Source organism: Dendropsophus ebraccatus, chromosome 6, assembly GCF_027789765.1.
Source record: "Dendropsophus ebraccatus isolate aDenEbr1 chromosome 6, aDenEbr1.pat, whole genome shotgun sequence".
Taxonomy (NCBI): domain Eukaryota; kingdom Metazoa; phylum Chordata; class Amphibia; order Anura; family Hylidae; genus Dendropsophus; species Dendropsophus ebraccatus.
The window spans coordinates 50363383-50375729 of NC_091459.1; the positions used below are offsets into that span (position 1 = coordinate 50363383).

Genomic DNA, 12347 nt, shown 5'->3' on the forward strand with positions numbered 1-12347 from the left:
AGCATTGGTTTGCATCCGTAATCTACTGACGGGACATGTGAATAAGGCCTAACGCTTTAAATGGTTCCAAGATATACTAAAACATGTTTAAAACTTTAAACCTGCTGCTGAGATCCATCAAATAGCTGAGAAACAGAAAATTTAATGGGGCACTGAGGATGAGGGTACTTTCCTTACCTTGATGCTCAGCGCCATTTCATTAAGTTTACAGTTTATTTCCTATGCAAATAAGGCAATTTGGTGCACTGGGGGTGGAGCCACCACCTTTAGCCCTCCCCTATTAATAAATATCATCCAGCACTCTGCAGTGATAAGCACCGGAGTAACGTCACTGTAAAGTGCTGTCCTAAAATTAATTAGGAGAGGCAGGCAGACAAGGCGGATTGGTGCACTGAACGTTGCAGCCCTGCCCCCAGTGCACCAAACTGCCTAATTTGCATATAAAATAAACTACAGGCTTGACAAAAACAGCACTGAGGATCAAGGGAAGGAATCTACCTTCATCCTCAGTGCCCAATGCGCCATCGAGACATAACAGGAGGTTAGATGTGTCTAAAATCCTGTTTGTATCACTGTAAGGAATTCAAGCAATATGTTGCCTTTGAGAGGTCCCCATAGCCTGTTCATAAAAATTTAGTCCAAGCTGAGAAGTTATAGTGGACCTTTTCAGCTGTGTCTTGATGTAGGTGTTCATTTCCTAAGTAGGGTGATACCTTATTGAATTCATGATTAACCTGCCCTTCATCTGAATTTTCTAGCACCTTCAACTGTACATTTACACCAATAAAGTCATTTGCCATGTATGACAGATTAACTATCAGCTGCACAGAATAGTCATGTCAGGAGTCGCTAGGATCCCCATCTTCTCCTACTTTTACAATTGTGTCTGGGTGTCCCTTTGGTGCTCACCACACAAGAGTGCCTGGCATTCAGCTCCCCCATTCTGCAGCTGCAATCCACCACAACAGCTGGCTCATAAATGGGTCACTGTACTGACTGCGCGGGGACAAGTGAAACACATCATTCAGCATTCAACACATCTTTGGCTGAAGGTCACAGAAGTGAGACATTTTAATCTAGAAAGGCAACAACCCTGACAGGAAAAATTGAATCGGAGGGAATGATGCCAAAAAAGAAACCCATTTCTGTATATTTTTAAAGACTGAACAAGTGACAAATGGAAGGAGAAGCAGCGAGAAATTCTCATAACATCAAGACCTATTACAGCATCTCGCAGGGAAGTCCACTGAAGCATGTGTCAAATTCACATAGAAGCAACATCACAGCTTCCCCCAGGAAAAATTTACAGCAAAGAATATGTTCAGGCAAAGGACTGGAATGCAACAATATCTCCGAACAAGAATAGATAAAGAGGTTAAAAATGCTAATGCACTGAATAATGCAAAATAAAACCTTTAAGAGCAGCATCAGCAGATTTAGGCTTAAAGGGGGTTGTATCACATAGAAAACTAGGTCTATACTGATGCATTATGTAAAATGAAGCATATTTGAGAATCCATTGTTTGAGAGATATAGACTCACTAGCCCCCATCTGCCTACTTGGTTTTGATAACCCGTTGCCCTTGGTTACGACCCACCTTTGGGCATCCATTAAGATGAGCCACTCATGCTTAGTTAACTGCAGTCTCCTGATCTGTCCCATTGGCAGCTGGTTTCTACTTTGCGTGCACACAAGTGGGATTATAGGAAATTGTGTGCTCTGTTGTATGACTACAGCCGGGTCAGGTCACACTTCCATGGCCGTTATTACGGTAAGGAAAACACTGATCAGGAAGCCTTTCAGGAAACAATCAGGGGGGAATCAAACCTGCTGCAGCAGTGTCCTCTCTCTCGCTCTCCTTCGCTCTTCAGGGGCTTTGTTCGCACAAGTGATGTCACTAACGCACCCCAAAGGTGTGGGGGGAGGGAGGTAGCGGACTCTTGTGGCTGGAAGTATGACCGCGCACCGCTACGTGTAATAGCGGTGCGCGGCTGACGATATGCAAAAGAGGAATACATACCTATCCAGGTTGCGGGGCTCCTCTTCCTCTGAGCTTCTCACCGAGTCCCGCGCGCTTCGGCTTCACAGCGGACTGTCTCAGGGACCGCCGTGGCCAGTGATTGGCTGAGAAGCACAGAGGAAGAGGAGCCCTGCAACCTGGATAGGTATGTATACAGTTTAAAGCAAGGCTGCAGGGACATCGGTAACGGGACCCCATCGGTCAGTGTAATACCACCCTTTAGGGGCGTAGCTAGGATTCATGGGGCCCCATAGCAAAATACTATATGGCCCCCCCCCTCCCCTACACACTAATATTATATATACACATATATATACACACATATACACTCACCGGCCACTTTATTAGGTACACCTGTCCAACTGCACGTTACCACTTAATTTCTAATCAGCAAATCACATGGCGTGCATTTAGGCATGTAGACATGGTCAAGACAATCTCCTGCAGTTCAAACCGAGCATCAGTATGGGGAAGAAAGGTGATTTAAATGCCTTTGAACGTGGCATGGTTGTTGGTGGCAGAAGGGCTGGTCTGAGTATTTCAGAAACTGCTGATCTACTGGGATTTTCACGCACAACCATCTCTAGGGTTTACAGAGAATGGTCCGAAAAAGAAAAAACATCCAGTGAGTGGCAGTTCTGTGGGCGGAAATGCCTTGTTGATGCCAGAGGTCAGAGGAGAATGGGCAGACTGGTTCGAGCTGATAGAAAGGCAACAGTGACTCAAATAGCCAACCGTTATAACCAAGGTAGGCAGAAGAGCATCTCTGAACGCACAGTACGTCGAACTGTGAGGCAGATGGGCTACAGCAACAGAAGACCACACCGGGTGCCACTCCTTTCAGCTAAGAACAGGAAACTGAGGCTACAATTTGCACAAGCTCCTCGAAATTGGACAGTAGAAGATTGGAAAAACGTTGCCTGGTCTGATGAGTCTTGATTTCTGCTGCAACATTCGGATGGTAGGGTCAGAATTTGGCATCAACAACATGAAAGAATGGATCCATCCTGCCTTGTATCAACGGTTCAGGCTGGTGGTGGTGGTGTCATGGTGTGGGGAATATTTTCTTGGCACTCTTTGGGCCCCTTGGTACCAATTGAGCATCGTTGCGACGCCACAGCCTACCCGAGTATTGTTGCTGACCATGTCCATCCCTTTATGACCACAATGTACCCACCATCTGATGGCTACTTTCAGCAGGATAATGCGCCATGTCATAAAGCTAGAATCATCTCAGACTGGTTTCCTGAACATGACAATGAGTTCACTGTACTCAAATGGCCTCCACAGTCACCAGATCTCAATCCAATAGAGCATCTTTGGGATGTGGTGGAACGGGAGATTCGCATCATGGGTGTGCAGCCGACAAATCTGCGGCAACTGTGTGATGCCATCATGTCAATATGGACCAAAATCTCTGAGGAAGCTTCCATCACCTTGTTGTATCTATGCCACGAAGAATTGAGGCAGTTCTGAAGGCAAAAGGGGGTCCAACCCGTTACTAGCATGGTGTACCTAATAAAGTGGCCGGTGAGTGTATAATTATATATATATATATATATATATATATATATATATATATATATACACATATATATACACACACACACAGTGATGTGGCCAGAGGCAGAATCCTATGGTTATATACATAGGTGCAGGAGCAGACTACCTTTTGCTTAAACCTTTATTTACTGCAGTGTGTAAGTGACCCAGTGTTCTCTTACATGCTGCAACACAAAAACGGGTTAATACAGCTGACAATTAGCTCTCTTCTTTGCTACTCCTGCACTGATAACCCCTGACCTCTGCAGGAACTCAGAACAGAGGTCAAAGGTTATCAGAGTTGTCAGGCAGAGAGCTAATTGTCTTCTGTATTAACCTTTTTTTTGTTTTGCAGCATGTTAAAGAACACTGGGTCACTTAAGGTGGTATTACACGGGTCGATGGGGACCCGATAATACCTGTAAACGAGCAGCGATCTGCTAGATCGTTGCTCGTTTACTGGACCTATTACACGGCCCGATAATCGTTAAACAAGGGCTGCAGGGACATCGTTACCGATGTCCTTGCAGCCCTTCCTTAACTATATACAATACCTATCCACGTTCCAGGGCTGCTGCTGCAGTCTTCTTCTCCACGGGTCCCGCGCGCTCTGACTTCAGAGTGGTCTGTCAGCTGACAGGCCGGTCAGCCAATCACAGGCCGGGACCATCGCGGCCTGTGATTGGCCGGGCAGCCTGTCAGTTGACAGGCCACTCTGAAGCTAGAGCGCGCAGGAACCGGTGAGAAGAAGACTGCAGCAGCAGCCCCGGAACATGGATAGGTAATGTATATCGTCAGTCGCCGGCCGCACACCGCTATTACACATAGCGGTGTGCGGTCGGCGCCCGGCAAAAATAGGTCCAAACCTATATCAACGATCAGCCGATGATCGTTGTCATCGGCTGATTGTTGTATTTATTACATGGAGCGATAATCGGCCGATTATCGTTCCGTGTAATAGTACCCTTGCACACTGCAGTAAATAAGGGGTTAAGCAAAAGGACACAGGAGGCTCTTATCTTCCCTGGGCCCCCTCCCTCCACGGGCCCCATAGCAACCGCCTTCCCTGCCTTTATGGTAGCTACACCACTGCCACCCTTAGTCTGAGAAGCAAGAAAAATCTCCCTACAAAAGTCTTCAGACCAGTAAGTAGAATTGTGTGTGTGTTTTTGTTTGTTTGTTTTGGGGGGCCACCAGCCCTGTGGGTGAGTTTCAACTCCATTGCTAAAATAAGAAATACCTAAAGTGCAACAAATGTAGACAAAATAGATGTTACAATAAAAAAATCCAGGTTAGATTAAATATACTGTCAGGAATACAAGGCAATATTAATTCAGTAATAAAGGGAATGTGAAATGCCCTCCACACATGCACTCATCATCACAATGATGGCCAATACGAACAAGGTAATAGCAGCAAATCTGACAAAAGCCAATAAAGAAAAGGGCAGGCTGGGACACCAAAGCTCCCAAACAGACTTGACCTGCATTAACGTTACATCGGGTTACTTCTGATTAGTAGATCTTGTTCACAGCTGACAAAGTATGTGACAAGATATATACAATAGTAAATACACAATAAATAAGCAACTATTCATGTGTATATTATTGTTATTCTACAAGAATTTTATATATACCTTCTGCTCTGCATTGTCATAGTAGATCAATCCAAAGTAATCTGTTTCCAGTAGGTTGAGATTATCACAAACCTTTGTAAACAACGTCTGTCCTTTCGAACGTTTCTGAAAAAGAAACAGGTAGAGTTTGTCAATCTGACTAAATGCAAGTGGCAAATATATATTTTTCATACACTATGGGAGAAATTTATCAAACATGGTGTAAAGTGAAACTAGCAACCAGATTCCATCTTTCATTCCTCATAGACACTGGAAAATGAAAGGTGGAATCTGATTGGTTGCTAGGGGCGATTGAGCCAGTTTCACTTTAAGCTACGTTTGATAAATCTCCCCCAAAAGTTTTTTTACACAAACTGTTCAGCCATAGCATCAAACCTGTGAAGGTGTGCTGTGGTACTAGGCACAAAAAGTTAACATATCCTTTAAAAGGGATACTTTGGTGAAAAGAAAAATCCGAATCAACTGGTATGATGAAGTTACATAAACTTGTGATTTGTTTATATTTAGAAATCTCAAACCTTACAGTACTTATCAGCTGCTCTATATCCTGCAGGAAGTGGTTTATTCTTTCCTGTCAGACAGTGCTCTCTGCTGCCACCTCTGTCCATGTCAGGAGCTGTTTAAAGAAGCAGAGGTTTTGGGGGAATTTGCTACTGTTCTGGACAGTTCCCGATATGTACAGAGGTGGCAGCAGAGAGCACTGGAAGTCAGACTGGAAAGAAAACATCACTTCCTGCAGGTGATATAGCAGCTCATAAGTACTGGAAGACTGGAGATTTTTAAATAGAAGTAATTTACAAATAAATATAACTTTCTGAAACTAGTAGATTTCAAAGAAAAAAAAAATCAGCTGGCGTACACCTTTAATGTTTCACTTTAATTCTCACTTTCAAAATAAAAAAATTTGACATGTCTTTATTACATGTCAAAATTTTTTATCGGTCTGGGTCTAAGTGTTCAGACCTGTGTTCAGACCTGTACCAATCGTCAGAACGCGCAGGGAGAGGACTGCACTGTTACACATCAGCTAACCGTTCTGTGTCAGCATAATCAGTCGGACTCCATATCGCTCCATTACAATCCCAACTGATCATGCGAAAGTGAGCTAAGGAAGGGCCACGCTTAGCACTGTCTTCTCCTGGGTCTTTCTCCCAAACGGTGTGGGTCAGGCTCCACAGAGCTTCATTATAAGCCAGGTTTTTTTTTCCCTAACACAGAGCGGGGACAGAAGGTGCTGCAGCGTACTCAGACCTGGCCAGATCAAAACTTTTTACACATCTCTATGTCATGTCAAAAGTTTTTTTTAAATGACAGGTACACTTAAAAGAACTTTCTATGTGGTCTGTGTGCTAAAGAAATGACACAAAGCAGCCAAGCCTTTATTTACTCGGCAGCACAAACTTACAGCTACATCTGTTACAACCTATCAAACATTAAAAGAAAACTCAGTAAAAGAACTAGGCCTGGCCTACAAAAGCAAAGATATTAGAGAATAGTATTTGTGAAAACTTAAGCAGCAAATCAGGTTCAAAGAAGCGCTTAAAGCAGAAATATAACATAGTAATAGTGCACATACATACTGTTTGCAGCTGGGGAACTGCTCATTTTATTAGGCAACACATTTGGGGGGTGCACTGAACCTGGAGGCACTGCAATACCAGGTCAGTGCCTGGAGAGGACAGAGCAAGCTCTTTTACCATCTCCCTGTTCTAAAAATCCATTCAATATATGGTCCCCAGATAGGGGACGTATCAGATATTAAACTGATAAGAACAGATACTACACTTGATCTTAGCCAAAAGGCCGAGAAGCGATATTAGGCAATTTTTTGAGCAGAGACCTAAGATTTGTATTGTTTCCACCATTACAAGAACGAAGAGTAAACAACAGTCTATAGTCCCTTCACGTCAGCGACACGGCTATATATTCCTACTGCTGATGCCCTGTGCAGCAGGAACGTGTATAAACGCTCCTGGCGTGAAAGGAGTTTTAAGCTGTGTTCACACTACGTATATTTCAGTCAGTATATGTAAATTTCAGTCAGTATATTTCAGTCAGTATTGCAACCAAAACCAGGAGTGGATTAAAAACACAGAAAGGACCTGTTTACACAATGTTGAAATTGAGTGGATGGCCGCCATTTAATGGCAAATATTTGCTGTTATTTTAGAACAACGGCTGTTATATTGAAATAATGGCCGTTATTTACTGTTATATGGCGGCCATCCACTCAATTTCAACATTGTGTGAACAGATCCTTTCTGTATTTTTAATCCACTCCTGGTTTTGGTTGCAATACTGACTGAAATATACTGACTGAAATATACGTAGTGTGAACGCAGCCTTAATGTGCGGGGCTGCTTCAGTGTGATCAGCACCATACACATCAATGTGCCAGGAGCCAGGCTGCCTGCCTTTAACCCCTTAAATGTCACAATCTATAGAGATCACAGTGTTTAAGGGAGTCAGTGAAAGGAGAAGTACCTGTAACTGTAAACCACCCCCTTTCCCATAACACAAATAAAAACAGGTAAAAATCTAACAACATATTGGGTATTATAGCAAGCAGAATGGTCCAATCTATTAAAATACTTCAATACTGTTCTTGCACGGTCATGTGAAAATATAAAAGCGTTATGGCTCTTAGAAGGTGAGAAGAGCGCTGCTTCAGTCCGAACTGGACGTCCTTGCATCAATGACCTTTGGTCATGAAGTGGTTAAATTGCGTTTCTATTTAAATAGGCAAGGTCAACCCTTTTCTTTCAATTGATAGCCAAAGTGATTCCTAACATCACACAATAATCAATTAACGAAAAATAACTCCAAAACACCTCTAAAGTCATAGGCTGTTTACACACAGTCGATTCGTTATCATACGAATAATGGACGTAGTTTTAAAATATCATCAGTTATTTGCACTTTAAATGACGGCCATTCAATTGTGGAAACCATGCTCCCAGCTCTCCCCAATAACCACACAATGTTGCTAGGATTTTCAGGGAATATAGCCAATGTGTAACAGAGCCCCACAGTTCTACCCCCCCCCCCCCCCCCCCCCAAAAAAAAAAAAAAAAAAAAAACACGCCCTAGGCCAGTAAATACTGTCTCCTAATGTATCCTACATGATGCCTTGTTATTTGTGGTATGCAGTATCTCGCCCAGAAATATAACATATTTTGTAGTGTGCCAGCAGAGAAATACTGGATGAAATCCTAGTCTGCCCTTCTGAACGGACCCTATGAGACAGTGTCAATTCAGGGAGACATTGCTCTCCTGCTCTGTGTAGGACTTGTACACACTAAAGCTATTGTGCTGCCGAGCTGACAATGGTAAAAAGACTACAATAGAACAAGCAGTGAATTCCACTTTGGTGACTGAGGTAGGGTGCCTACAAGTCCCACAATGTCTATGGAATGTATTGGAAATGGTAGATTTATAAAGAAAAAATCAATAATAATGTGACTGGAGCTGCTCAATATTGCAGACAATGCTAAAATAATATGAAGAAATTGGATTGATCTATAATCATCGTCAGTAGATGGAATAAATACTGAAGGCAAGAAAATCACTTTTGTAAAAACCTAAAAATTCAATCCATGTGTCCTATTGTATGAATAGTTAAGGAGAAAGTAACACTGGCTGTACCATATAAGCAGTACTACTCACTCGGAAATAGTGTTGCACGATGCACCGAAATATCGATACTACTATCGATATTCCGGGCAAAAAAACGGTTCGGTACCAGGATTTCCTGGTATTCGATACTCTGTTAAGCTGCGCAATAGCGCAGCTTAACAGAGTATAGTACAGAGAGCACGGCCGGCGGCTAGCTGAGCGCCGGCCATGTTCTGTGTGCTGCCCCCTGCTCTGCAGAACCTTCACCTCCTGGGTCACCAGCTCCTGCTCTGTGATGGCCGGTCCCGGTGTCGTCCTCTCCCCGCTGTGCTGGGGAGATGTTTTCTTTAGTGAAGCTGTGTCTTATTGTCGGCTTCGGAGCAGAAGCCGGGCCGGGGCCGCAGCACACCAGGTCAGAGTTCACCGGCATGTCCCTGTGTCTGCCAGATAAGCTGGTGATTGATGCTCAGCGATACACTGGGACGCCTCACACCGGAGCTCAGCACGGCCGAGAGTTAACCCCTCACTGCCCACTGACATCCTGTGGGGTCTGCCCGGGTAAAGATGCATGCTGCTGAGCCAGGAGAGAAGACCACCATAAAGGTTTACTATGGGGCTCCCCTCTCCTCTCTGTGATCCTCGGCTACAGGACGTGCCCAGCACATCACTGTTACAGCTGCTGCTGCGTTCCATTGTGTCACCCCGAGCCATGGAACAGTGCAAACTTCAGGCATGTGAGATCCATTCACTGTACATTGCTCATGCAGAGTTCTGCAGCTTTCTGTTATACCTTATTACCTTACATATGACTTATGTGGTCCAGCTGAGGATTTGTTACAGTGTATCAGTCTGGCCTTTCTGACCTGGACTGCTTGCAGAACACAGCTGACATTTGTGACAAAGTTCTTCCCTTCCTGGTCACACAGCCTAGATTGTAACAAACAGCAAAGAGAGGTGTATGCAGCTCACAGGGGATGGACAGGACTGGATGCAATTGTAACAAACTCTCAGCTGAAAGTATATAAGATCTATGTAGAATGATGAATTTGCACATAGGTAGGACTGCTGGATCCAGGGCAGTATTCATCAATCAATCAAATCAATCGCCTGTGTGTGTGAAGCGGTTCGGGAGAGGTTAAATACTGCTATCATTTTTTACAGCAGCACCTACACAGGTAAATAGCTGGTTTAATTGTGTCGATGCCTGTAATACATCTTTGTAATGAACCTCTCCCAAACCGCTCCATACACACAGGTGATTTGGACATTGTACCAGGACAACAGGAGGTAAATAGTGAGGATGCAGCAGCCTGTGTGACAGGGCCGGACACCACCGGGACTGAGCAACATGGAGCAGAAGCTGCTGAGCTGTGAGGTGAAGGTTCTGCTGCGGAACAACACCTCCACTACTTCTCCCAGTATACTATACTAGTGCTATGTTTCAGCCATACTACTACCCCCAACATACTATACTCCGTGTCAGCCATACTACTACCCCCAACATACTATACTCTGTGCCAGCCATAATACTACCCCCAACATACTATACTCTGTGTCAGCCATACTACTACCCCCAACATACTATACTCTGTGTCAGCCATAATACTACCCCCAACATACTGTACTCTGTGTCAGCCATAATACTACCCCCAACATACTATACTCTGTGTCAGCCATACTACTACCCCTAACATACTATACTCTGTGTCAGCCATACTACTACCCCCAACATACTATACTCTGTGTCAGCCATACTACTACCCCCAACATACTATACTCTGTGTCAGCCATAATACTACTAACTCCAATTGCTATAATAAAAACAAAAAAAAGGGGGGGGGGGGGGAGATTGGTATCATCGCATTGTACGGTATACAGTGTTTTCGCAAAACAAAAACAAAAATCGTATATGCAAACATGTTACCAATCAAAGCTGCAGATCATATCGCACATGTCAGGTTTATTACACAGTGAACAGTGTAAAAATTAGGGAGCATTTTGTCTGCAATGTTAAGTATCGAAATGGTATCGAGTATTGAAATAAAAAAGTTGGTATTGGTATCGAACTCAAAATTCTGGTATCGTGACATCCCTACTCGGAAACAATACAAACAAACAAATGGAGGCAGGCAACCCCTCCTACGTATTTCCTCTGTTGTGTCCCACCAGGTGCGCTCTCCATACTACAACCCATTGTCTGGCTGGACTGCTTGTTGCTGTTGCTTCTAAACCTAATTGTGTATGGATTTTAGTGTTAATGCACCTGATCAGCACTGAGGGTTTCAGATATTGAGCAAGGGTTATAGGGGGACTCCGGAGGAAAATAAAATGCTTTTAAATCAACTGGTGTTAGAAAATTATACAGATCTTCCAGTACTTAGAAGCTGCTGTATGTCCTGCATAAAGTGGTGTATTCTCTTCAGTCTGACACAGTGCTCTCTGCTGCCACCTCTGTCCATGACAGGAACCGTTCACAGCAGGAGAGATTTTCTATGGGGATTTGCTACTGCTCTGAACAGTTCCTGACATGGACAGAGGTGGCAGCAGAGAGCAGTGTGTCAGACTGGAAAGAATACACCACTTCTTTCAGAACATACAACAGCTGATGAGTATGGGAAGAGTGGATATTTTTAAATAGAAGTAATTTATAAATATGTATAACTTTCTGACATTCAGTTGATTTGATTTTTTTTTCCTACCGGGAGTATCTCTTTTATGTGTGTGCAGATTAGCTAGTTTTAACCACTAGATGTCTATACCAGGAGTCATCATACAGTCTTCATTCCTGGTATACTGGCTACTTACACATTGCATAGGCGTTATTTTGTAAAACCATGCAAGGCTTCTGCATGTCATCCTATTATGTTCTGTACAACCTCCAAGATAATGGGCACCTATAGAGGATTAAAGGCATGCAGACATTTCATTTAAAGAGGAGGTACCACCAGGATCGAACGGCGCCGTCACAGGGAAGCCAATGCCGCGGTCCGTTTTTCGGACCGCTGCCTGGTTCCCGTGCATGGCGCCGTTCTATGCACCGGAACCGGCCGGTGCTAAAGCACTGGAGGTAGGCTGGGCCGCCCGCAGTGGGAGGGAATTCCCTCCCCTGTATGACGCGGCTCCATTCATTCTAAGGGGCCGCGAAAAACGGACCCCGGCACCAGCTTACCCGTGATGGCGCCGTTCGATCCATGGGTTCAGCTTAAAGAGGATGTACCTGGTGGTACATCCTCTTTGACACTCATATCCACTTCAGTAGGAAGAAAATCTGTGGTACGTGCAGTGTTAAGGAAGTAAAATGTGCAGATATTTAAAAATCCCCATATTGCTATACACCTGTAGACAAATACTATTGTTAAACCAAAGTACACAAATATTATATATATATATATATATATATATATATATATATATATATATATATATATATATATAATATCTATATATATATATACACATATACACACACAAACACACGGTGGATTTATTCTACAAACCCAAAACGATTCAAACAAAGATATAAAACAAGAAAA

General features: G+C 43.6%; 1 protein-coding gene and 1 non-coding gene across 9 annotated transcripts in view; both read right to left on the reverse strand.

Annotated features, from left to right (window-relative positions):
• Positions 1 to 12347, reverse strand: part of EPB41L2 (erythrocyte membrane protein band 4.1 like 2) — a 160143-nt gene that overhangs the window by 55358 nt on the left and 92438 nt on the right. For all 8 annotated transcript variants that reach the window (XM_069974958.1, XM_069974962.1, XM_069974956.1 and 5 more), the window contains one exon: positions 5200 to 5304. In XM_069974958.1, the coding sequence (XP_069831059.1) occupies positions 5200 to 5304 (105 nt within the window). The remainder of the gene's footprint in view (positions 1 to 5199; positions 5305 to 12347) is intronic.
• Positions 6824 to 7014, reverse strand: LOC138796145 (U2 spliceosomal RNA). Its single transcript, XR_011363753.1, has one exon. It is a non-coding gene; the product is annotated as a U2 spliceosomal RNA (small nuclear RNA).